The sequence below is a fragment of the Gopherus evgoodei genome, chromosome 10 (assembly GCF_007399415.2).
Source record: "Gopherus evgoodei ecotype Sinaloan lineage chromosome 10, rGopEvg1_v1.p, whole genome shotgun sequence".
Classification (NCBI taxonomy): Eukaryota; Metazoa; Chordata; order Testudines; family Testudinidae; genus Gopherus; species Gopherus evgoodei.
This window is the reverse complement of record NC_044331.1, coordinates 75,345,772-75,373,058: the sequence shown is the minus strand read 5'-3', so window position 1 is coordinate 75,373,058 and position 27,287 is coordinate 75,345,772. Positions and strand designations below refer to the sequence as shown.

General features: G+C 47.1%; 1 protein-coding gene across 2 annotated transcripts; it reads right to left on the bottom strand.

The window, feature by feature from the left end:
- Window positions 1–351: 351 nt before the first annotated feature.
- On the bottom strand, window positions 352–26,776 carry AMZ1 (archaelysin family metallopeptidase 1). 2 transcript variants are annotated; one of them, XM_030577863.1, is made up of 8 exons: window positions 26,652–26,776; window positions 13,824–13,941; window positions 12,980–13,313; window positions 12,109–12,276; window positions 11,046–11,174; window positions 8,946–9,109; window positions 6,668–6,844; window positions 352–1,066 (listed from the first exon to the last, which is right to left on the bottom strand). In XM_030577863.1, exons 1-8 carry the CDS (start codon window positions 26,690–26,692, stop codon window positions 500–502), a joined length of 1,698 nt encoding a protein of 565 aa, XP_030433723.1. In that variant the 5' UTR covers window positions 26,693–26,776; the 3' UTR covers window positions 352–499. The 2 variants fall into 2 exon arrangements, with proteins under 2 accessions (XP_030433723.1, XP_030433724.1); XM_030577864.1 differs by lacking the exons at window positions 13,824–13,941; window positions 26,652–26,776 and adding an exon at window positions 20,521–21,493.
- Between the last annotated feature and the right edge of the window lie 511 nt (window positions 26,777–27,287).

Below are 27,287 nucleotides of genomic sequence, written 5' to 3'. Positions count from 1 at the left end.
CAAATGCTCAGTAGCCTGAGGCCATGCCTATATTGGAAAGTTTGCATGGGTTTAACTTACACCAGTTTTTAAACCAGTTTTAGTTAAGCTGATACATATTCCTATGTGGACATGCTTGTTTTGATTTAACATAAACCAATTCCCAGCGAACTTAAGCCAAACTGAAATATGCAACTTTTATACCAAAACATGGGCATCCACACAGGGCTTTGTGCATTGTTGGATTCACATCTTGGGTTAAACCGGTGCAAACTTCTCATGTATATAAGCTCTTAAAGCACCAGAATGATTGAAACAAATTCCATGTTTGGAACCTCGGAAAAAGAAACAGCTTTTATTTCAGTAGGGACTTCCTGTTTCCTTCTCAGCCAGACAGTAACTTCTGGTGAGAAGGATCAAAGGCATGGCAATTGTAACAAACTTTAAATCAGAATGATGAGCTGAGCTTGCTTTTCCCAGAAAGGAGCAATGACTGCCGAAGGACAAGTCAGACCAAGCACTAGTTTTCCTCCCAACTCCAGCGATGAGGGGAAGATTCAGCTTTGGACAGTTTTCTATAATTTAGTTTCCTCCGCAAGGAGGAGAATTTGTCTCCCAGGACTTTCCTGAGCCCTGCGTTGTCTCTGGGGAAGGGCAGATCCTTCCTCATGGTGGGGAGCTGCCCTGTAAACATTTCCCACTTAGCCAGGGCATCCACGGTTTTGTCCACTTGAGCCAGCTCCTCCTCAGAGACTTTCTTCTCCAGGGCAGCGATGCATGTTTCCAGCCATAGTTCGTAATCTTTAATGATATCTGTGGACTTGGTGGTCCTGCCCAGCTGCGGCTGGCTGTGCGTGTCAGCCGGAGAAACACACTGCTGGTCGTGCTCCAGCTCCTGCCCAATGGAAACGGCTTGGCTGCACGTGTCTGGTGTCAATGGCTCAGACAGGGAAGTTAAAGGCTCAGAGTCATTCTCACAGCACATCCCAGAGTCTGAGCTGAATGGCAGGAGGTCCTCAGATGTTGATAGGTCTGATTCTTGACTAGGCCAGGTAGACAATACAGTTTGTATCCAAGCATAGAGTTTCTGTGGTGAGGGAAAAGGTTTTCATGTTAGAGCGACTTGGCACTTTTGAAAATCGTGGCCAACTTACATTGTTGCGCTAAGTAATCTCAGGTCCCTCAATTTTGGGGTGTTTGTAAGACACTTTAAAGGCATGTGATTTCCAGGAGGTGCTGAGCACCCAGTCTGAAAACGGCGCCCCTTTTAGGCATTTCAAGTTGGGTATCCCAAAATTCAAGACATCCCAAATCACTAGGCACCCTTTTAAAATCTTGACCGTACAGTAACAAGAGTAGAATAACACTCCTAGCATCCGAATATCATTCAGGTGAAACTGGGCCTGGAATATTTAAAAATGCTTTCACAGCCTGTGGTTCTGCACCATTCCTTCCAGTGATTGCTGCTAGAAAAGACTGGGCCGAAACTCCACTTGAGTACCTTACAGATGACGGTAGAGAAGTAGCTGTGTACTCCCCTGATGTTACCCCCGCCACAAGAATCTGTGTGCCATATAATCTGTGTAAAAGCAACACAAAAACAAGTGCCATCTCCCTGGAGGAAGTTAGGTTACATGAATATAAATGCTCCTGAGGCAAAGCTAAGAAGTCTTGTTTCACAAACATGTTCATTCCTATTCAGAATGCATTTTCAGTCTCAAGAGCAGCTCTTCACTTGAACTACATATAAGGAAAGGCTGGGCTCTAGAAAAGAATTAATAGAAAATAATATTTTAAAAGGAAATCTCAGAAATTTTTCATGCTGTAATATGTCAAACAGCTGCTTGCTTCTGGCACACTTTCCTTAGGCTTTTGGGAATTCATCAAAGCACTTGACAGTTGCCAACTGATAAAATTTGGTCTCCTTGTCTATTTAGCTGGCATACATGTTGATTCTTTTTGTTCCTTAGTGTTCACACCCCCCACTCCTATCTTCTCACATACTGATGTATCTTATCTTTGTTTTCTGTTACTCCCCAGCTGGTATCTCTGAAAAGCGATACACTTCCTCAAGCAAATACAGTGGCAGCAGTTAGAAACTATTAGCATGGGGCTGGTAGTTAATGTATGAATTATGTGAGTGTACTGTGCTTTCTGCTCCTAGTGAGGATGGTGCTGGCATGGTCCAGCAGAGGGCATCAGTGTTGCACTTTGGCTAAGTCTCCAGGCCTTATCAGCATTTGCAGAGGTCCCTTGCCAGAACTTTCCATTCCCTCTTCTATAATTGCCTTCTTTTCCCAGGCCAGTGACAGAAGCGGTACAAAGACCAAGCGGAGTGGGTGGTGGCAAGGCAGCCATGTTCCCTATTTCTGTCTTTGTGTGAAGCCCTGGCAAAAAGTTTTGTACAGGCCAGGGTGCGGGAACAATTTGTATAGTGAAGGTGCTGAGAGCCATTGACCCAAACTGTAAACCCTATGTAGATAATGGAAACCACTTCAAGCCGGGTGTGTTTACAGGGATGCATCTGAACAGTTGAGATCCCCTATGACCAAGAAAAAATGCCAAGGGAAGACTTTCTTTTTGCCTTACTGTGATCACTATTATACAGTTAAAGCCAGCTCTGCACACACTCCTGACCACCCATGCACATGTTCAACAGAACATGCATCAGAGCCTGCAGAGGGGCCAGAGTGGAGGGAGGGGCAGTGATGCTGTCTGAAAGCTGCAGCTATGTCCTGGATTTTATCATGGCTCTTTAAGACATCAATGAAAGCTCCAGAATAATCAGAACCACCACTCAGTCTAAAACCACCTGAGGGGGGGAAACATGTATCCCAACAAAAAGGATAGCTGAAGCCAGGACATCCACACAGAGATGTTGGGTAGAGATGTGTGAATAAGGGATGTTTCTGTTCGCAGGTAATTCGGGGGGGGGGGCGAGGATGTTTTCGGTCTACCTGAAAACTAAATTAAAAAAAAAATTGGCAAACCAAAAAGTAGGGGAAACAATTAACTTCAGATTAACAGAGACATCTTGTTTTGACAAATCAAAACATGTACTTTTTGATTTTGATCATTTTTAAAATCTTTTTGATTTTTATATCAAATTGAAGGAAATTCAAAACTCGGTCATTTAGAACCAAAAATAACTTAGAATTTCAAAAATGTAAGTGAAACATTTTGATTAGGTGAAACTGACATGAAGTTACAAAATGCTTTGGTGTTGCCAAATCTGCATTATCTTTTTTACAGGAAAATTCAAGCAGCTCTAAGGTCTTGCTCATTTCAAGTCAAGAAGAGGGAAGAGCTGTCCCTGAAATCCTTGTCATGGGGGTGGGAGGGAGTGGAATCCTTTTCTATCTTCCAGACTCTGTGGCACACTTTAAACAAGCTCTTTAAGGGTTTGTGTGGTTTTTAGCTTCATTCTTCTATTCTGCTGCTTAGCCAGATGGGGGCATGCTGCACATGCTTCTCTTATCTGCAGGAGCCTGTGAAATCCGTGGCCGTGGGAAGGCAGCTGGTATGCCTGCTCAGCATGCACTTGAGCGCTGCTTGAAATCCACTTTTTGCCATTACAAGGGAACGGTGCTACTCAGATTTTAGTACAGGGTCAGCCTGTCCTCAGCTGCAGCAGTGGCATCTCCGTCAGTGCACGGTAGGCTAGACAGGAGCAGTTTGACCTGGTGATGATGATTATCGGTGAGAAAACTGGAACTGAGCAATTTGCAGAGGGCAGAGAGAATAAAGCCTCTGCCTAAGGGACTGCTGGGGTATCATCTTCTGCAATTAGCTGCCATTTGCTGCATTCTGAAGGGGGAAAGGAAAAATATCTTCCATAATGAGCCAGAGAGAAGTCATCCATAGCAGGACTGATTTACATCAGCCAGTGAGAGACTGAACTCCACAGAGACAGGGATATCCCCTGCTTCAAGCCAAACCTTGCCACACCCCAATCTGAGCATCATTAATCCATTAATGGGTCTTATTAACCAATCTTCTTCCCAATGGCTGCAGCTGGCCGAGCAATAAGTTAGGGCTTATCTTCGCTGCAGTGTTAGCACGAACTGTAACTCGAGCATTGACCGAGCCAGCTCCTGTTTCTACACCCATCTCTAGCTTGAGTTGGTGCTTTAAACTTGAGCTAGCTGGCAGGGCCGGCTCCAGCGTTTTTGCCACCCCAAGTGGCCAAAAAAAACCCCAAAAGCCACGTTCAACAGCACTTCAGCAGCAGGTTACCGGGCTGCTTCATTCTTCGGCAGCAATTCGGCGGCAGGTCCTTCCCTCTGAGAGAGACTGAGAGACTCGCCGCTGAAGACCCAGATGTGCCACCCCTTCCTCTCGGCCGCCCCAAGCACCTGCTTGCTGTGCTGATGCCTGGAGACAGCCCTGCGAACTGGCCCAGCAGAGCGCTAATGCAGTGGGGCTGCAGAGACTTCAGTGTTTTGCCGTATGACTGCTCTCACTCCAGCTAGCCTGAGCAAGCCCTTAAGGTCTGGCTACACTGAAATGCCTGCAGCAGTGAATCTCTGAGGCCGGGGCTATGGGCACGAGATTGTGCTACGGCACCAAAAATAGCAGCCCAGACATTCTTGCTCAGTTCTCTGTAACCTACCCCCACCCTGCGTTTCAGAGCTCAGACTCCAGCATAAGCAGGAACATCTACATGGCTATTTTTAGTGTCATTGCACAAGCCCGAATCTGTAGTCTCAGGCTCTGAGACTCAGTGCCCCAGAGCGTGTTTGTAGTGTAGATGTACCCTTAGTTGCTATCCAGCTGCTCTTCTATACTAGAGCCTTGAAGGGAAATGTTGCAGGGGGGGAGTTTGCTGCACAGAACAGCCTGTGACACACTATGGGAAACATGGAAACTCTGTGTAACATTAAGTGCAGCCTGGACTTTTTTTTTTGCTCTAAATTGATCAAGATAAAACAAATCCTGGCTGATGTCAAAATAGAGCGTATTTGACTGTAAACTCAAATCAATTAATTGCAAAGAGTTCATCTTCTTACTGAAAGATTGCCTATCTCCACCCGCTGCCCTTTCTGCCCGTGGCCCGTGCTGCCCTTTTTGGCCTTGGCAGCATTATCTGATATGGGGAAGGCACAGCTCTGTGCCAGGCATTAGCCGTATTTGTTGCTTCTGACCTGGGCTGTTGTGCAATTTAGGGAGATTGGTTCCTCAACCGGAAGAAGCAATAATTCAAGATAAAGCTGATTCCAAACGCAGGGCATTGGATAGCCATGGCCTCTCAGAATGTGCTTTACAAGCAACTTTGCTTTCTGGTATGATTTTGCCTCCATAGGCTCAGTGCCCTCTGCTGTCATGTTAGCTATTTAACCTGTCTTTCTAGGCACTTAAATACTGCATTGATGCTGGCCCTATAAGCCCCTTATGGATCTTATCACAACTCCACTATATAGCCCTGCATATAGTCTACTCAAGAAACCCTGAAAAAGAGGAGCCAACTGGCTCCTCCCCCACAACTGACAATGGCCTCCAGGACAATAAATCCTGGAGGCCGTTGTCAGTTGTGGGGGAGGAAGCGAGTTGGCTCCTCTTTTTCAGGGTTTCTTTCACTGTGGCTGTGGGGAACTTGAGTTAATTACACTAGTTACTGCAATGAAACAGGTGCAGAGGGAAACCAGTTATGGAAACATTTAATTCAGATTGTGTTTCTCTGTTGGAAAGAGAGAGCGCTGCCTTGCAGAGGGCAATTTGCTGCGTGTGCTCTGGCTTGTGTTAACAGCAGCCCAGAGAGGCTGGGTCTGAGGACTGCTCAGTTTTGGATGTAGAGCAGCTGGCCCAAGATCTAGATGAAAAGCACTAATTCTAACCTCACCATCTCAGTGACTGGCAACACAACCGGGTAGTGTTCTCCCCAAAGCATGGTGAAGTCCTTCTGTGTGAATGTGTCTGATTTCCAGTCTGAATGAGTAAGAACTTGGGGCGGGGGGGGAGAAAGAAGCTAGAAAACTTCCTGGAACAGCACAGCTAACTTTATACAAGATGACAATTCAATGCACCGAAGTTTAAAATAGGCAAGCCTGGAAAAATCCAGTCTCTGAAGATGATGCATGTGCTAGGGAACTAATAAAATCATGCAGAAGATAGGGCATTTAGCATGAATTGTAGGCTTGCTTATTTTGATGCTTTACATAATACACCTGTCCTAAGACTAGAGTCCAGCACTTTAGCTATTCAAGGGAGATCCTATTTCCAGCATCGAAAGCTAGTTGTGCTATTAGCATTTCCTTGATGGGCCAGGAAACCCTGCTGACACACAGCACTGTCTGAGCAGAGGACTGGGACCCAGGAACTTCCACATGCAAACCACAATTCTGCCATTGCTCGTCTCTTTCCCTTTGCCTCCATTTCCTCATTAGTAAAATGGGGAGAATAGTTTTGTGCTCGGGTGTTTGTAATATTGTTCGCAAAGAGCTTTGGAGATTGTGTTTAAAGTGCTCAGAATTAGTCACAGTGAATGTGTATGGGATACCCACCCTCTCTATGTTGGATCTTGTGTTAAATATCTTGTAACTCATGCCAAATGCCAGGAGAGAGCTCTGTGTATTTCGACATCCGGCCCTTTTACTTTAACAGAGGCTGTGATTGGCAGATGGGCTACCTGGCTGGAGAACTTCTTGCTTTACCCCTTTGCCCCAAGAGGACTCAGTGGTCCGTCTCTCACCCTGTAGCGCTCGATGAGTTTGAAGCCCGCAACGTATTGCAGTTTCCTGAGGCAAACTGGGCAGGGCTCGAGGGGCCGCAATAATGCTTCATCCAAACTCAGCGCGCCCTGCATGATGCACTGTAGCCATCTGCAGTTCCCCAGGCCAATCAGGTGGCAGATCTCATGACACGTAACCTTTCAGGAAAACAAAGTCGCTTTGTTGTTAAAAACAAACCAGCCAACCAAACTTTTCCCACAACCTCCTCTTGCTCAATCCTGCCTCATTCAGGGAGGTGAAAGAGGTGAAAGCTCCTTGTTTGTTCAATCATGGACATGCGCCAGACTTTTCCACTAATGCACTTCAACCCTGACATAGAGGGATGACCCTTTTCTGGGGTGAGAGGGAAACTCAGTATCCTGAATCCCAGACTGTCCTTAGAAGCAATGTCCATGCATGGGCTGAGAAGGGAGAGTTTGGAGGACATTTTAGTAAAGAACTGAAAGAAGACCCTTTAGGGGCACATAGGCATAGGTAGGGCACTACCAAATCCACAGCCATGAAAATCAGGTCCGGGACTGAAATCTGGTCTTATGTGCTTTTACCCTGTACTATACAGATTTCACAAGGAGATCAGCATTTCTCATTGGAGGTCCTGACCCAAAATGGAGTTGCAGGGGGGTCACGGTATTGCCACCCTTATTCTGTGCTGCCTTCAGAGCTGGGCAGCTGGAGAGCGGCAGCTGCTGGCCGAGAGTCCAGCTCTGAAGGCAGCACCTCGGCCAGTAGCAGCACAGAAGTAAGGGTAGCAGGACCACAACGCCCTCCACCCCCCCCCAATAACCTTGTGACACCCCCTCTCCCCCCGCCCCAACTCCTTTGAGAGTCAGGACCCCTACAATTACAACACCGAAATTTCATGATTTCAGCTATTTAAATCTGAAATGTAGGTTCCTTTAAAACCCTATGATTGTGAAATTGACGAAAATAGATTGTGAATTTGGTAGGGCCCTAGTCATAGTCCTAGGAACACTAGGCAGCCACTTGCATCACCTTCTCCTTCAAGGGGAGGTGTGACTTGTGCCATTGGTCTCTGAGAGACATACTGTTCCACTGGGAGGCAGGAGGGGAACAGTTAAGAGACCCACATCTGTAACAATGCCCACCCCAAGTTATTACCAAAGACCGAACCTGGGTCCTTCAGTACCACAGCCCAGGCTAATACAATTTGAGTTAGCTGCCCTGAGCTAGTACCAGACCCACTTAATTCCCAGCCTTCCAGCTTCTGGACAGCCTCTGCTGCTTTCAACTTCCTGGGCAGTTGTCTAGCATGAAAGATGTTGATGACTGAGAGTCCCTCTCCTTCCCCTGCCATCCAGTCAGGCTGCCTCCCTCTCCCAATCTGATCCATAGGGAGCTAGGGAAGGAGCCCAGGGCAGGGAATGCCAAGTGCCAGCTGGGGAAGTAGAGAGGGAGGGGAGCCAGCCCTGCAGCAGCAGGAGCTGCTACTATTGCTCATAGGCCACCCCTGTGAGGAAATACCACATGCCAGAAGCGCAGCTGGGGAGAACATAGGAGATGTCTCAGAGGGAACACTGGAGTGGAGATGCCTATGGGGATTATGAACATATTTGCATATAGATATGTGTAAACTTTTCTCTGCTCTTTCCGATGAGCTCTCATAGGCAGGTCTGGCAGGGATTAGCACCAGGTTTTCCTCCGCTGTGGACACCAGTCGCTGGAGGGAGATGCAATTGCATACAACTTGCCTCCTGCATCCATCACAATGTTTGATATGCAACTCTGCTATGCTGCCTGTGAAGAGACTACCAGACTACAAATGACAACTCGGGGATAGAGAAGGTATTATCCATTCATCACCTACTGCCAGCCAAGCAGTACCATCTAGTGTCTTCAGCATGAGACTGGGAGCCAAAAATGACTTGGTTCCTAATCCCAGCTCTGCCACACACTCACAGTGTGATGTAAGGCAAATCCTGTGACCTCTCCCTATCTGTAAAATGGAGATAAGTCCCAATTCCCTCCCAGAGCCCAGGCTACAACCCAGGAGTCCCAGTTCCTGCTCTAACTACTAGACTCCCCTCGCAGGGTGTTGTGGGGAATGGTCAAGCAGTGCTTGGAAGGTGTAAAGTGTTATGTGAGCATAGGAACATTGCTGGAACTTTCAATGGCTTTTGCTAAGTTGGTGTCACTCCTCTTTCAGGGAACCGTCACAAGCTGCTGGCACATAACCCCACATTGCAGGACATTGGCTTCTGTGTAGGTTGCTAACCGCACCTTGCAACACTGAACCATCTCCAGCACATTGAACAGCAACGGCCGGTCTCGGGCCTTCTCGGTGACCTCACGCAGTTCCTCTCGCCCGGTAGCTGGATTTAAGGTGGTGCAGCCTGGCTGGGGGAAACTGCCAGAAAATCTGGCAAAGCTGCAGACGCCCACTTCTACAGAAAGAGGCAAATAAAGGTGAGACAGGGTCTCTTAGCCTTAGGCCCCATGATGGGAAACTGCCTTAGCTTCATCCAAAATAGCCCTTCACCCTCCACTGCACTGAATGTGTGGGGGCATGTGCTCCCCTAAAGGCTTAAGAACATAAGAATGGCCATACTGGGTTAGACCAAAGGTCCATCTAGCCCAGTATCCTGTCTTCCAACAGTGGCCAACGCCAGATGCCCTAGAGGGGATTAACAGACAGGTTATCATCAAGTGATCCATCCCCTGTTGCCCATTCCCCACTTCTGGCAAACAGAGGCTAAGGACACCATCCCTGCCCATCCTGGCTAATAGCCATTGATGCACCTGTCCTCCATGAATTTATTTTGTTCTTTTTTGAACCCTGTTATAGTCTTGGCCTTCACAACATCCTCTGGCAAGGAGTTCCACAGGTTGACTGTGCATTGTGTGAAAAAATCCTTCCTTTTGTTTTAAACCTGCTGCCTATTAATTTCATTTGGTGACCCCTAGTTCTTGTGTTAAGAGGAGGAGTAAATAACTTTCTTCCTCCACACCAGTCATGATTTTATAGACCTCTATCATATCCCCCTTTAGTTGTCTTATTAATCTCTCCTCTTATGGCAGCTGTTCCATACCCCTAATCATTTTTGTTGCCCTTTTCTGAACCTTTTTGAAGTCCAATATATCTTTTTTGAGATGAGGCTATCACATCCGCACGCAGTATTCAAGATGTGGGTGAACCATGGATTTATACAGAGGCAATTTATTTTCTATCTTAGCTATTTCTTTCTTAATGATTCCCAACAATCTGTTCGCTTTTTTGACTGCCTTTGTGGATGTTTTCAGGAAACTATCCACAATGACTCCATGATCTCTTTATTGAGTGGTCACAGCTAATTTAGACCCATCATTGTATATGTATAGTTGGGATTATGTTTTCCAATGTGCATTATTTTGAATTTATCAACACTGAATTTCATCTGCCATTTTGTTGCCCAGTCACCCAGTTTTGAGATCTTTTCATAGTCTGCCTGGGACTTAACTATCTTGAGTAGTTTTGTATCATCTGCACATTTTGCTACCTCACTGTCTACCCCTTTTTCCAGATCATTTTTGTATAGGACTGGGCCCAGTACAGACCCCTGGAAGACACCACTATTTACCTCTCTCCATTCTGAAAACTGAGCATTTATTCCTCCCCTTTGTTTCCTATATTTTAACCAGTTAGCAATCCATGAAAGAACCTTCCCTCTTATCCCATGACAGCTTACTTTGCTTAAGAGCCTTTGGTAAAGGACCTTGTCAAAGGCTTTCTGAAAATCTAAACACACTATATCCACTGGATCTCACTTGTCCGCATGCTTGTTGACCCCCTCAAAGAATTCTAGTAGATTGGTGAGGCATGATTTCCCTTTACAAAAACCATGTTGACTCTTCCCCAACAAATTATGTCATCTATGTGTCTGATTTTGTTCTTTACTATAGTTTCAACCAGTTATCCCGGTACTGAAGTCAGGCTTACCAGCTTGTAATTGCCGGGGTCACTTCTGGAGCCCTTTATAAAATTGGAATCATATTAGCTATCCTCCAGTCATTTGGTACAGATGACAGGTAATAGTTCTGCAATTTCACATTTGAGTTCCTTCAGAACTCTTAGGTGAATACCAGCTGGTCCTGGTGACTTATTACTGTTTAGTCACCAGCTTGTAGCTAGTCAGCTTTCCCTGCCTGGACCAACAGCCTCTTGGCGGCTTTGAGCCCTGAGCTCCCATGCTTTACATTGGGAAATCCTGTTTCCTTCCACTGGGGTGTTTATTAAAGTTGTGGGGGGAGGACTTGGCTACTCTGCCTTCCAAGCACTGGTTTAAGGTAAAGTGCTTTCTTGTTCATTCCCCGCTTAGGAAGAATATGGGATGTCACTTGCACCTTGTCCTGGCAGGAATTTGCCAAAGGTGAAGCTCCAGGTCTCACAAGGGTACAGGTCCAAGAGAGTGAGTCCAAGGACGCACAGGGCATCTGGAGGCTTGTTGTTCTTCAAGAAGGTTAGGATCCCATCTGGATAAATGGGAGAGAGAAGGTAAAAATCCAGTTTCCCATTTCTACGGTCCCTGGGATGGAACTTGGAGTCCAAGCCACAAGCTGGTGGAGGTACTGAACTCAATATCCAGGGTGAAGGGGGTGGTCCTCTTCCTTGCTCGTTATCACCCATTCTCTTTGCTCTGGGCACCAGTAGACCTGGCTTCCCTAGAGATGCTGCTGCACTGAATAAAGCTAAAAGAGAATTCTAAGGACAAAGACACAATGAGTGAATCCTGTGCCGAGTCACATGAAAGAAAGGATGGATGGGTCAGAGCACAGAATTTCTCTGTGGGCACCTCAGCCCTGACCTGCAACAGCCCTACTGTGCCAGCACTGGGCCTTTCCGGAGCACACGCTGCCAGCTGTACCAAGCAGCATGGCAGTCTTGCATTGTGGACCAATGGTCACGCAACACTAGCCTGGCACCAGCAAACCCATTTCACCTGAGACTTAACTTCTATTTGAACTCCAATTTCCTCATGTGAAAGGCTAGTGCATTAACCCCCCCAGGCATTCATTTAATCTGGCTTTAGGCAACAGATGAGGGAATGACATAAAATAGTCAAACAGAATGAAATCTAAAAGCACGTTGTACTCTGAGCGAAGGTGAGCAGCAGCTTTTACCTTGCAAAACTGACTTTAAAGATAAAAACTCTGAAAAATAAAAACCTAGAGGAAAAAGTATGATGAGCACTGCCCTCCTGGTTAGTTATTGTGGTGGTTTCCAGCCCCAAAAGCTGGGTTTTCCACGGAAACAGGATTTCTCCCTCTTCCCTCCCTTCCTCCTCTGTGTAGGCAGAGAAGTGATATCACAGGCATTTCCTAAGGGAGCGGATGTGGGCCGAGAGACTGTCATGAGCCAATGTGCCAGATGGACTTCTCTGCTCGCTCTGCTCTTCTCCCTCCTTACCTGCATGGAGTTGCGCTCTGTCTGAATCCTGGCTCTGTCGATAGCAGCAGTGGATGGAGGAAATGGGAACAGAGGGAAGGCACTTGACATGAAGGCCCAAGAAGAAAGACTCTAGGCAACTTCTGAGGGAATCCAGCAGCCAGATCCCAGCAGGCTCTTCAATTAGATCTAAGAGCAGAAGCACCAATGTCAGTTACTTGTATGACAGGGTCAGGTCAAAATATCTTAAAGGATTTCTCTGGGGCTAGTCAAAGGTATGGTAAGGGGTTAGTTCTGCAAGGGTCTTTCAGGGCGGCTGCCAGGTCTCTCTGGAGCTAGTCATTCAGACTGGAGGGTGTTTTTCAGGGACAGGCTGCTTAGGGGATTAGGTGCTGTGGGGAGTATCTCAGTCTAGTCATTTACAGGGCAGGCCACTGAAAGAAGTTAGCTCTATGTGGGGGGTCCGAGAAGTCATTTGGGGGCAGGCATGCCATGCAGAGAGCTTAGCCATGTGTGTGGGGGGGTATCTCTGGGACCACTTTCTTAGTTCACCATTTTGTATGTATTTCTTTCCAGTTATACATGGAGAAACTGCTCCCCAGGGCACGTAATGCCCTTGGGGTGGGACCCGATCTCCAGTTGTCAGTAATGGCTCTTTACTGTGGATCGAAAGCAACCCTTAGCACCACCATGCACGATCAATCACAGGTTATCCAAATGTAAAGGTTGTCCAAAAAGGCCTTGCTGTGGCATTGGCCATTCACAGTTTCAGCCCTTGGACAGACGAGGCTGAGGTAACGACGGAGTGCTGACAATGTTTAAAAAACAACTAATTCCTCTTTCTTTAAAGATGTCCCACATCAAAGATGCTGTGGCTCTTGGCCTGTGTTACCTATAGGCTGCAGGTATATGTGCTTCTGGCAGAAACTCTGCTTCTTCGTTAACATGGAGTGATAGAAGGTCTCGAAGTCCTCAGGGGCATCAGGGTGGCTGAGGAGCCAGTCGAAGGCAGTCCTGATCAATAGAGTACAGAAGAGTGTCCTCTGGGGATTGTATGCTTCAGAAAGGAAAAGTTTCTCTGCGCTGGAGAAGGCTCTGGCATAGAGCTCCTGGAGGGCAGGGTTAGTAGAGATGAGTGCATCCTTCAGAGCTCGAGGCCCAAAGCTGAATTCCTGAGCATGTCTGCACTGCAACATTGCTGACAGGCCCTGGGGCTGTGGCACTGCCTGTAGAAAGTGAATCAAATCATCAGCATTTAGCCTCTCAAGGGACCTGGGGATTTGCACTTGGGTAAATCTGCCTAATGATTTCAGCTGAGATCACTGGGTGCTCAGAGTTCTGTGGTGCTGCTGGCTTGAAGTCCTATACCTTTGTGGTAACATTTGTTACAGGAGTACTCTGTGTTTATGTATATGTAAATAGTTAATAGATAATGAACCAGTGGATGGCACGCAAGAACATATAACATAGTTCCTGGGTTCTGAGAGACTACCAATAGCTTCCTCTAGCAGCTTTTTACACTAACAGTAAAGCATTCATTTGCTTTATCCATAGCCATCTAGCTAGGTACTTACAGGGCCTCATCTCTGTAATGTCTGAGCACCTTCATGCAATGCAGTAAACACTACACGGAGGTAAATACCCTGCAAATCAAAGCCTGCAGCTAAAAGGCATGATATTCCCAGGATACTACATGTTATTTCCAGGTTCCTCGCTGGGGGCATGTCTAGACTTACCTGCGGAGCAATCGATCCGGGGGGGTAAATTGACCACCGAGTGCTCTCCCATTGACTCCGGTATTCCACTGGAGTTAGAAGCGTTGATGGAGATGACGGGGAAGCATCAGCAGTCGACCTACCACAGTGAAGACACTGCGGTAAATAGATCTAAGTATGTTGACTTCAGCTGTGTTGTTCACGTAGCTGAAGTTGCATAACTTAGATCGACACTCTTCTCCTCCCCCGCCCCCCCAAGTGTAGACCAGGCCTAAGGTGGTGGTTTTCATAGGAGTTAGGCATCCAACTCGCATTGCAATTTAGACTTAGCCTACAACTATATCTCAGCCTAGGAACTTGGGGGAGAGGGGAAGTGCTGTCCAAGACTATCGATCCCAGATTTACACTGAGCCCAGGGCACGCTAGGAAATGACTTTGGGCATTTGTCAGTGTTGTGGAAATAGCCATGCAGTGCAAACATGGTCAACATAGCTCACAGTTGGGAGTCTTCCTCCTGAGTCCTTGGTTCAAGGAGCTGCCCAGTCAGCTGGACACAACAGAATGAAAATGTTCAAACAGAAAAGAGAAGCATTTCCTTGACAGCTGTGAAACCACGTCAAGGAAAACTGAGGAATGCTGGGGACAGATGCCAACAGCCTGACCATGAAGAGGAAACCAGCAGAACCCACTTACAGCTCAGTTTTCCAAAGCTTGTGTCTCTGAAATGTAGGAGACAAGACAGTGATAAACATCTTGGCATGACGGTAAAAAGAGGCAAGCCTGCTGTGTGTCTGCAGCACAGGGAATACAGCATCCCTGCAAAGGGTGCTGCACCAGGAAACTGACTCTTGCAAATGCAACACCACCTCCATGTGTACAGCTAGATAATGGCACCTGCAGCTGTATTTCTGTGGAGTCAGAGTGATGATCAGTGGCCCTATAGGGTAGGGCTAACAATAATTCATTAACTGTTAATAAATACCATGGGCCAAATTTTATATACAATTTATATACTTTTCTGCATGTCCTAGATGCTTACAACTAAACAAGTAACCTTTGGAAAGACTAATGTGTGTAAACAAGCATTAACAGTGACTCATTCCGTGTGGCCTTCCTGAGGCTGAAAAGGAGAGCTCCAGAGAGGGCAAAGGATGAGCAGTATCCCTTTGTGTCTGCAAGCCTTGGATTCCAACAGCCCCGATGCCTTGGATTGCAGAGAGCACAATAGTACTGATGGAGGCAATGGGGGCCTACTCCAATCAAAGCTTTACATTCAGAAACCATCTACAACACTGTTTATGCCCAGCCCTCTGGATCTGTCAAGGGATGGATCCATAGATTCCATGGGCGGACGAGACCATTGTGATCATCTAGTCCGACTTCCTGTATAACACAGGCCACAGAACTTCCCCAAAATAATTCCTAGAGCAGACCTTTTAGAAAAACATCCCACTTGCTGCAAACTATTGACCAAGGTGAAGATGCAAATCTACAAGTCTTGCGTGCTGGCATCCCTGCTCTCTGGTACCTAGAGTATGTAGTTCATGTTTCTGAACATCAGGAGACTGAACAGCTTCCATGTGAGATGCCTGCACAAGAACCTGAAAATAAAGTGGGAAGACAAATACCAAGCACAGAGGTGCTGGAGCATGCAGCACTGACACACTTAGAAACCACTATTAAGAAGAGGAAGTTGCAATGGCTCGATCACGTCGGGAGAAGAGGAGACCATATCCCCCAAGAATATTTTGTACAGAGATTCGTGACGGCTCTAGAAAGTGGAGTCGCCCTATATGGTGAACGACTATGTGTGCAAAAATGATATGAAGTCATTCAACATGAATGTAGAAAGCTGGGAGGAGCACGCACAAACCCATCCAATCTGGAGGGAATATCTGGCACTGGGTGCAGCTCAACATGAAGCGGCTTTGATCCAGAGGATGGAAGCAAAGCAAGAAAAAAAGAGAGCAGCCTGCTACAATCTTGGTCTCTATTTCAGACAACATTGGATCTGTGAAACTTGTAACAAGCTGTCACTCTCAAACTGGGCTAGTCAGCCGTAAGCAGATTCATCAGGCACCTAACTAGATCTCTGACATGAACACCCTGATCCAGTGGATTGACAGTTGCCTAGAGATATAAACACACTTAAAACCAAAGGCTTTGGCTTTTTATCTCTCACACTCCAGACCAGCAAAGACTTGGAGCACTGAAGAAGTCTTACAGGAGCTGTAAGATGAGCTGTAAGACTCCAGCCTAGGCACTGCTATCTGGATGAGCAGATGCCACAAGATGGGACCTTCTGAGAAGAACATTAGCTGTTTCTGGTGTAAGTGTGGCTTTTGTTGGTACCTCAGGTCTTCACACCATATTGTACATATTATACAACTACTTTTACTGGGGAGTTCGTGACTTGAACTTTGTTCTAATGGCTGATATTTTCTCCAGGAATGCTCCCTAAAAATACAGCTTCATCTCTCAGTTGGCTTTAGTCATTATATTTCCTCCAGAGCTGACAGTTATCCATAAAAGGTTCTACTTGCAATTCAGTTGCTCATAAATTATTCTCTTTGTAAATCAGCTACCTATAAATTATTCCCTGTAATTGACAATTACTTATGAATTATTCTTGTTCTAATTCTGTAAATTAGTCTCAATATATTGACATTTCTCCCTAGGATAGACATGTTTTGAAGGTGACAGTAACGGCATAATTGAGAACATATGTAGAATAAAACAGCACAAGTACTGAGAGGAGACAGGATTGGGCCCTGGGTGAACAGATTATATGTACTGTTGGTCTGGTGAGAGAAAAAATGCCCAGCACCCATGGGATTTGCTCAGCACTTTCCATGATCTAGCCCTAAGCTGAGTTTAGGTCACTTAAAAACCACCATCTAAGCTGTTTCTTTTATACATCGTTCTACTCACTTTCATACAAACTATGGATTTCAGATTCAGAGAAGGAATCTTTGGAATTTTGTTTCTTCCCCTCTGAATTTCTGTGAAGTGTTTAGAGGTGAGTTAATTTAACTAGGCACTTGGAATGTCTGAGGGATGCTAGCTGAGTCTGTTAAAACTGATTAATCGGTTAAATTAGGTGCTCTACTGTAAATAAGTAGTCCTAGTGCACAAAATTCATAGCCTGTCAACCTAAATGAAAAGCCCGGAGTGCATATAAAGAACATTAGCTAATTATCAGCAAATGCTCTAATCACTCAGTAGGTCCTTCCCGAGATCTGCAATCAGTGCTTGCTACTGCTGCTTTCAGAACATCCTCTTATTTCCAGTACAAAGGGAGATGCAATGCCGAAGGCAATTTTCTCAATTTGTTGACATGTATTGAAAAAGACTTTTTGACTAAGAGGCTGAACTCTTTGATATATAGGACAGTCAAGGTCTGTGAGAGGAAGGGAGAGCACTAAGGGAAGCCAGGGTGTTTAACCCTCATGTAAACAAAATTTGCATTCCCCTGGCCCCGGTGGTACTTGCCTACACATATTCCCGTGCTTAGGCTGATGCATCGTGCCCTGAGTGGGCCTAGCTGTTGAGGTCAAAGGAGTACAAACTTTTTGCCGAGTTCAATCTTGAGGGGTAGTGAAGACCTGCTACTCCCACTGGCTTCAGAAGAAATTGATGGTGCTCAGCACCTTGCAAGATCAGGCTCCTCTGCTCAAGGAGAAAATAAAATGCACCTGGGCCCAACTCATCATTACTGTATCAATGGAAAGTACTACCCAATCAGGACTGTTATTTTACACCCACTTTGCACTGGGGTAAATGACTACTGAAGATGCAGGGCCTTGTGTGCTTCATGCCATAAGGGTAGATTAAAGAGTCCTGTCCCCACAGTTACCACCTGATTCTGCTCAAACTTATTTTCCTGGAGACATTACAAATGTTTGTCACTTTGAAACAGATGCTTCATTTAGTCTCCCTGGCAGAAGTCATTCCCATCGCTGAGAGGGTTTCCCATGCATATATATGCATTACTGATAAGACAATTTACCTGTCACATTGTACCTGTTATTGGTCTGCTTTATTATTGCAGGGAGGAGGGAATCCTCCAAGCCCTTACTGAATCATCCTCATGCAGCTAGCTGCATTGAAGTCAAAGAAATGACTCGAGTAAAGGTTTGCAGGATTAAGGGCTAGATTTGTAATGGTATTGAGGTGCCTAAAGATACAGATAAGGTTGAATGGTTTCACGGGGAGCCCCTTGCTTTTGTTTTATTTATTGAAAAGGAGAAAAGGGTGGATTCCAATACAGACTCCTTCGGGTATTAACATGTATTAAGCAGATCCATTACCCTAACTTCATTCTTCTCTCTCAAGGGTTTTATACGTTCTGTTTCCCGATGGATCATGTTATAATAATTCTTTGCCCTCTTCTATAGCACTTTCCATCTGTTGAGCTCGAAATACTTTACCGACATTAATTACCCTCCAGCAGGTAGGATGGGGGACTTACTGTCACGGTTAGTATTTTATATAGTGTTGGACCAAATAGTCACTAAAAGAACTGATGAGTAGGTCATTTCATTCAGTTTTTAAACAGGCTATTTCTTCCAGTGCTCATTTTAATGTGTATGGGTAACACCTTCAACAGTGCCTAAGTCACTTATGTGCTTTTGAAAATGCTACCATGTGTATGCATGTGGTGGTGTGGCTGCATTCTCTCTTCCTTGTTCTTATAGCAGATACTGCTGGCTACTTCATATCAGGGTGCCAAAACTAGGAGAGGGGCAAAGTTGTCAGTGGCTAGAATGTTTTGTGTGTTATATCCTGCAAAGTCAGGAGGGGATTGGAAGACACAGTGGAGCATATAGAGCTGTGAAAAGTCAGGGGACAAGAGCAATCCCCTGTCCCATAGCAAACTATGCCACTATTTCACATGCAACTGATAACCAAATATGCACACATAACAGATCATCTAATGACATTTTTTTAATAGAAAAATCTTGCTGAAGTACCACCCAAGTGCAAATCATTCATCGCTCAGGGCACCTTAGTCTTCTCTAAACATGTGTAGACAGACCTAATGCTTCTACAGGTGGACCCTCATAGTTTCCTGAATGTTTTAAAAGTTTAAATAAAATTGCAGTGTTATAATGGTTTAACACACACATCTGTGCTCTGCCTTAACAACTGTCAAAAGGGATATGGTAACATTTCATTTTTATTTAAATACAGATGCATTGCACTGATGCCCAAAGCATTTTACAAACAAACTATTCCTTGCTTATTGCACCAAGCTGAGTTATTTTACCAATTTTGCACATTAGGACACTGAGGCATGCCAAGTTGCTGTGACTTGCCTAAAGCCACCCAGCCAGCGGCATACCTGGGAATAAAATCCCAGATCTCATCTAACCTGGTGCTCTAAGCACTGGACTGCATTGTCTTGCATAAAATCCCGTAAGCATAGCTGAAAAGGCATATCTTCAAGAATGATTTTAAATAAACTGAAAATGTAAAAACACGTCCTTTGTTTTGATGACAGCTGGAGCCTCTGAGCTCATGCTGGCTTCCTGCTTGGTTTGGCCCATTGGACCTGGACTGACAATGCAACACTTCCACCCCTGTCTCCCCGTTACTGAGTCACTCCTAGAGCTGCAGGAACGTTCAGCTCCTGTACTTACATGGGAGAGGCTAGTAAATGTTTGCATTAAAGTTATTGCAGGGAAAAGCCTTGGAGAGACTAACAAGCCTCTTGTTTTCCCAAAACACAGCCACAGCCTCAGCCTTATTGTATCACCCGGACCTGGAGCTGGGCTAAGATACACTACACCCACCCCTTCCCCTGCTGGCAGCAAAGGGAGGGTTTCCCATCAACCCTGCCACGTTTATCAGGTACAAGGGGCTGGCATTTGCTTTGATCCATGCTGGGGTTCAGGGCTCCTCCATGCATCTGCCTCCTATTCTGGAATGTACTGCTCAGTGCTGACCTTGTAAGGAAAGAGGTGCTGGTGGTCCAGCCATTTTTTTACATTCATAACTGCCGCCGCAAGCCCAGAGGTGCTGGGGCCATGAACTGCCAAGCCTCCAGGGACAGGGCCTCAGCTCTGGCACAAATTAAGCCATAGGGCTGCCCTACCCCTCTGCCAGCAGCCAGGCATGTAGAGCACATCCCTTGCAGCAGCTCCCTGGCCCCACTCAGACCAAGGTACCAGGGCAGGGCGCTGGGCTACACCAGGTTCCTAATCCCGCCTCCCTGAACAGCTGTTGCATGAACATTCCGGCAGCAGCCCCCGAGCCTGGAGCCCAGGCAGGCAGCGCTGCTGCTCGGGACTCCCTTGCAGGCTGCATTCCCACCCTGGGGCGAACTCCGGCCGGAAAGGAGACACAGGCAGCACAGCCTCTCCAGCGCCAGGCGGAGACCCAGAAGGGACCCAGGGGTGGAGAGCAGCCTGCAGTAGCAGCGCCAGCCCCTCGGTGCAGAGGGTCCCGCTCAAGGCAGTTAGGGACCTGCTCTCCCCTCTCTCCATGAGGGGCGAGAGCTCGCTGTTTTGCACACCGGCATGTGTTCCCCTTAGCTGCAGCACGGGCGCCCCGGCGTTAATCCCCCGCAGGGGTGGCTGCATTTCCCCATGGCCCTGAGCCGCACCGTCTCTCCCTCCCCGTCATCTGCCTTCGAGGGGCGGACCGCGCTGCCCTCTGCTCATCCTGCCCGGGCTGCAGGCAGGCCGGGCCGCCGCTTTGCAGGAGCAGGACTTACCTGGGGGAGCAGCAGCCGACGCCGGGTCTGCAGTGGCTGGGCCGGCACGGAGGCGAGAGACACGCGCTGGGTGAGTGGGGATGGGGAGGCTCCAGCACTCGTGACGTCTGCTCTGGGGCGGGGGTCCGTGGAGAGCTGGTGCTGCGAGACCGGGGGGCGGCGGAATCTGCGCCTTCCCGGGGAGGAAACGGGCCGAGTTGGCCGGCCACGAAGCGCCCCGCCCGCCTCCAGGACACCTGCGCATGGGAGATTCCCAAAGGGGGTGGTGGGGTGAATGTCTCTCCCTGCGGTTCGGGTTCCCGGAGCACGTGTCTGCAGCGATGCCAGCTCCGAAGGGTCCGAGCCCAGGGCAGGGTCTGTTCACACCGGCGCTGCTGCGGTTAAGGGGTGCCGTTTAGACGGCCTGGCGTCAGTGTACGGGTCTGACATGACCACGGGGATCCTCGGGAGTTCTGGCTCGAATCTGTAGTGCGTCAGAAGAGCATTTCAATCCGGGGGAGTGGGGGAAGGGACTTTGCTTTGATCACTTTTTGCCTCTCAAAGGACATACTAATTGAGGATCAGTTACAAATCCGTGGAAGGGATAGTCATTGTGGGATAGTCATTCCAGGACATCCCAGGATCCCATGCTGTGGAAGAGCAGTGCCTTGGCTGTTCTCAGCCCAGGGAGGTGTCAGCCCAGATGATGGGGGAATAGGTTTGGTGGAACAGTGTGGGGAAAGCAATAGCTCCTCTTAGCCTCAGGGAGGAGGCTTTCAGGTAAGGGCTCCAGGCTGGGATGGCATTGACCATGCGCAGGGTGGACAGTCTCAATTCTGTTCTAGCCCTGATGGCTAGTCGTGTGTGTAGATCAGGGATTGGGGGATGGATGAGAGCAAAGAAGTCATGTGCCTGAATGAGCCTGGGGCTGAGCAATGTGATAATGCCCAGAAGTACTAAAGCCCTCTTGAATGTCATCTTCTAATGAGAAATGAATAAAGCCACATCTGCCTGGAGACCAGTGCTCTGGATACTTGGTTCTGCAGCATATCACAAGATCAGGAGTGTGAAAGCTGGTATTTGCATTTGGTTCTAATATACACTGTACCATTCCCACCCTCTGTCCCACATGGACTCGGGGCTTCGCTCTGTCCCTGTGAATTATTTTACACCAGGAACACTGAGTCAGTTAATAGCTGTTCTAGAAAATGTTACTTACCTTAGAGAAATCGATCTCATTTCCTTTGTTTCTTGCTTTATTCTCCTGGATGCTGACCCCCCTTTTGGATCTTAGCAAGCTAATAAGCAGGGAAGGGAAGGAAAAGCATCTGATAGGGGCCTTGTCCTTCTGTCTAAGGTGGGTAGAAGTAGCAGGCAGGGTTGTCAGGAGAAGCTACACCACAGAATTTGTTGCCTAAGTGTGGCTTGTGGGCCAAATGCTGTCAGTTCAAAATGACACTGGCAGGCAATGCAGGAGCTTGGTAGGCAGTGTTCAATCTTGGTGTAAGCAGTGTGGTTCCAGAAAAGGACAGGATGCCACGTACAATGCTCTATCTCGATCAGAGCAGCCAAACCAAGGCATTGCAAAGCCTAAGGCATGGCCTGGCTAAGGCGACAGGCAGAACTACCCTCTGTAGTCCTACATGGCGCAGTCCTCTTAATGCTGCCTGCCCTGGGGTGCAGAAACCGCAAACTGGGTGAGGGCAGCAATGTGTTAAACTGCAGTGGACCCAGGTCATTAAACCAGCTCCCACTCTTCCAGTCACTGCCACACTTCTAAAACCCTCAGCTGTAGGCAGGACATGAGAGCAAGGAAATAAATCAAGAGGTGGCTTAGGCGGGCAGTTGATCCTGGCTATAGGGACGAAGGAGGTGAGGCTCTGAATGCTAGAGCCAGCGGAAGGGAGAAGTGGCAGTGAAGAGAAGGCTCATTCTATGGCCTGTTTTCACACCATGTGAGAGAGACAGAGATATGGGAGATATGGACTCTAAGAGCAGCAGAAACTCTGCCCCAATTAGTAACACTCTGTTGATCTCCAACAAGCTACACTGACTTATGGCCCTCCGAGGATTAGGCTCAATGTGTTTGTTTTTCCTCCGGAGCTGACTGTGCAATGGATGTTTTCTGGGAACGAGGATGCTGGTAAATTTGCAAGTTGTGCCATTCTGTTTTCCTTCAAGGCCTTCAGCGTGGGTACATCTACACTGTGTTTTAAAACCTGTAGCAGCGAGTCTCAGAGCTCAGATCTGCAGACTCAGCAGGGCTCAGGCTACAGCAGTGTAGATGTTGCGACCTGAGCTGGAGCTCGGCCTTCGAAACCCGCCCTCCTCCTCAGGCTTCAGATTCTGAGCTCCAGCCTGATCCTGAAAGTCTACAGACAGCTATTTTTACTGCTGTCACATGAGCCCCCAGCCTAAGACTCACTGCAGCAGGTTTTGAAATGCAGTGTAGATGTACCCCATGATTCCTTTCTAAGATGGAAGCAGTATTATTACAAACCTCAAAAGATTAGGTGCCATTCTAAAGCTACAGCTCATCAGTTGCTGGTCAGTTCATACTCCGTGGTGAATATCATCCAGGAGAATTTGTCCGTGACTTGCCCTTCTTTGATTTAATAGAAAATTAAAAACTCAAACTCAATATAATTCTTGGCAGTAGTATCTGAGTCAGCAGAAACCTTAGCCTATCAGAGGCACCTAGTTAACTGCAGGGCAGTGATTAGCCGGAACATCAGCTATTTATTTTCAGAGTGGATATTGTCAGACAGTGACTGGGCAGTCTGTGTACCTAATCCACTCTTTCCTCTCCTTGGATTTGAAGTGTACTTGACCCTTATTAAACCAGTCACTGACATTGTGCCCAGATATGCTTGAGCTCACTGCAAAATCGTAGTGGTGATCACCACAACGTGGAAGGGAGATGCCAGTGTGTCAGCTGCTGTAGCCAACTGTGTGAGTGTTTCCTGTTAGACCAATGTGTAGGGAGGCTGAATCCAGGAACAAATTAAAGCCACCACCAGAAATCTTGAGAGTCTGAGTCTGGGAGATGACTAAATGTGGTACATGATTCTTACAGCAGTTGAAGATCTGGCCACCCAACAGGTACAATCTTTTCCCCCTGGCACGCTTAAACACCACAAAGACTAGGACCAGCACATGGACTTAGGAAAGGTAGATTAAATGTAAATTTGCTCCAGGTCAATAGAAAACATCAGGTGGAGGATCCTTAGACTTTGTATTAAAGTCCTTGAGATCACTTGTTTCTGAGGAGAAATTCCCCTGGCATGAAGTTCTAAAGTGTTATGTTGGATGTCTGGAGGATTATCCTGCTGTTGGAGTCACTGTAAGCACCAGCAGTTAAACAACCTTGAAAAACATTAAAAGATGACAAACCCTGCTTGGAAGGGTACCTCACAACTGACCCTCATTGGTAGAGGTGGCATGACCTAGTGGATGGGGCACTGACATGAGAGTCACGAGACCTTCCCAGTTCTCTGTCACCTGCTGTGTGACCCTGGGCAAATCCCTCCTTTGTGCTTTTGTTTCCCCTCTTCTTGTCTGTTTGAACAATAAGATCTTGCTGTGTGTGTTAATGTCTAGCACAGAGGGGCTCTGATCCAGGTTTCTGCTCAAGAAGGAGATCTTGGAGTCACTGTGGATAGTTCTCTGAAAACATCCACTCGATGTGCAGTGACAGTAAGAAAAGCTAACAATGTTAGGAACCATTAGGAAAGGGCTAGATAATAAAACAGAAAAATCATAAAGTTGCTATGTAAATCCATGGTATGCCTACATCTTGAATATTGCGTGCAGTTCTGGTGGTTCCGTTTCAAGAAAGATGTATTAGAATTGGAAAAACGACAGAGAAGGGCAATAAAAATGATTAGGGGCATGGTACAGCTTCCATGTGAGGGGAGATTAAAAACACTGGGACTGGTCAGCCTAGAAAAGAGATGACTAAGGGGGAATATGATAAAGGTCTATAAAATGATGAATGATGGGAGAAAGTGAATAGGGACCTGTTATTTATCCCATCACATAGCACAAGAACTAAGCGTCATCTGATGAAATTAATAGGTAAGAGGTTTAAAACAAACAAAAGGAAGTACTGCTTCACACAACGCACAATCAGCTTGTGGGACTTCTTGGGGATATTTGAAGGCCAAAAATAAAACTCGGTTAAAAAAAGTTAGATAAATGCATAGAGGATAGGTCCATCAATGGCTATTCGCTGAGATGGTCAGGGACACAACCCCATGCTCCAGGTACCCCTCAACTTCCAACTGGGATTGGACAGCGGGATGGATCATTTTAAATTGCCCTGTTTTGTTCCTTCTGAGGCATTAGCAGGCAGCATACTGGGCTAGATGGACCAATGTTCTGACCCAGTCTGTTTGTTCTTAGGGGACATTTAATCTTCTGGTTTTCATTTCTGTAATGGACATGGCAAGTGTAAAGAACCCGTGTGGGCTGTAGTGTGGACATGCATGTCTGCGACTCCGCACTGCCAGAGTGGGGCCAGGATTTATGCAATCCAAGAGGCAGTTCAATTTGTAAGCCTTGGCTAATCTCCCACCTGTAGATAAATGGCTTTTTCCCTTCTGCCAATTAGCAAATTAGATTGAAAATGCAGGTGTCCCGGAGCTAGTATGCACCACAGGCCAACAAAGCCCAGTGCCTCTTTGAGGATTGCTGATGCATGGGACTGTCTCTTGCAAATGTATCAAGTGCCGTTTTCTTTGATTATCACCTACTGCAGTGTGTGTGTGAGTGAGTGAGAGAGAGAAGCCTGTCCTGGTCCCCTGTGCAGCCTGCAATATAGGGCAAGACGGTATGTGGCCAGAGATCACTATTCCCCTGCTGGGTTGGTGGAATGGCCTATAAGCAGCTGTGGGAAGCTACTGTAAATTGGAGCAGCCTCTGGGGCTGCTCTTATTTATGCTGGGGAACAAATATGCCTCTAGCCAGGCTCAGAATTCCAGAGGCCCAAAGGAGGCTTCAAGCCATCTTTGTTTTCTCTGCTCCACCCTGAGCTGTACCTCTGGAGAGGTGCCATTCAGAACCTCGCCCAATAGTGATCCAGGTTCTTATACCATGGCATCAGCATAGTATCCAAGCTCCTCACAAGATGATGTGTCTTAAGAGGTGGATACTTTGCGTCAGATCGCTCTCCTTGAGGTGATCTGTATCCTAGTACCAATCCCTTAATAAGACACTCAGTTCTGGGGGTAGGGGAGGGGGCATGGATAATGTTTAGGATTTGTATGTGGGGAAAATGGAATCTTACAGCTTGGGCACTGTTATGTGTATCCTGTGGTACTGGGGACTGTGCCTTTTAAGGGCTAAGCATCCCAGACAGAGAGTCTGGGTGGGGTGCTGTGAAGTTTATTGTTATGCACAGCACTTGGACGTGGACACAGAGCTGAGCTCTTGCAAGTACATAGGCCTGGATCCACAAAGGGACCTGGACATTGCACCACCTAACTTTTAGATCCCTAGAAAATCCCTGGAACAACAATGGGATCCACAGAGCCTGAGTTAGGCACCTAGACTCCCTGTACAATGCATGGGGGCGGGGAGGAGATAGGTGCCTAAGAGTGGGATACCCAAAAGCCAGTATGGTAGGTGGGGAGCTGCTGAAGTCAGTCAATGGGAGATGCTGATGAGGGGAGTGTCCTAAGCCTTGCCCGTCCCTTAGACTTTGGTGCTTAAATCCAGGCTGCTGGGAGGTGCCTGTCTCTGGCTACAATCCACAGCTGGGAACCCTCTCCTGGAGTCAGGCAGCTTAGGCGCGCCAAAGGACTTGTGAGAGGAGGTTAGGCAGGCACCTAACTCCACAGAAGGCAGCCGGGTGGGGGAAAGGAGGCTGGCAGAAGGAAGATGACCTCCCTTAAGACCGTTAGCCCAGGGGTTAGGGTACTCTCTTGGGATGAGAGACCCTCAGTTCAAGTCCCATCTCTGCCCGATAAGGATATGGGATTTGATCAGGTGTTCGCCACCTCTGAGGTGCAGGACCTAGACACTGGACTGGAGGGCAATTCTCACTGAGTCTCGTCCAATTAATATTGAATTCAAGTGGAACAACTTCAATAGGAGAGATGGAGGAAGACTCATATCAGACTACCCCATAGCCTCAGGGTTAGCGCTCTCACCTGAGAGGTGGTTGATCTCTGTTCACGTTCCTTCTCTTCATCAGGTAAGATAGACGTTCCTCTGCATATCTTCCTCTGTGGATCGCTCTGGTGTTCTGGCGGCGGAGCGGAGTCCTGTCGTCTAGAATGAGGCAGCAGTGCTCATGCCTGGAGGCAGAAACAAAGGTACCTAGAGAACTTTTACAGCAAAAATCATAGGCTCCACATGAGTTTAGGCACCACTGGGTTAGGCAGCAGCCAAATGGGGGTTTTGTGAATTGTAGCGGTGCCTAAAAATGGGATTTAGGTGCCTATATCTAGGATTAGGCACCAAAACCTTTATGGACTGGGCCTGAGTGATCACTGGACACCTCATATACTTTCTGAGAAGTTTCTCTGCCAATAGAAGGGGTTCTGTAGAGGTCTGTTATGAAGACAGCAGAAATAACATCTCTCTTATTTTTGGTTGAGGTATTAAGTAGAACACGGTTAAGTTGAGACAGGCAGGATAGATGTTTCCTTTGAAGTACTATTGTTTGATAGTTGATCTTTAGTGCTGAGGAATTTTGAGAGGAATCCTGTACTTTGTAGAGGGATAGAGGGTTGCATTAAAGCAGCTGTTTCTCGTCGAACAGGGTATTTAACTAAAGGAAACAA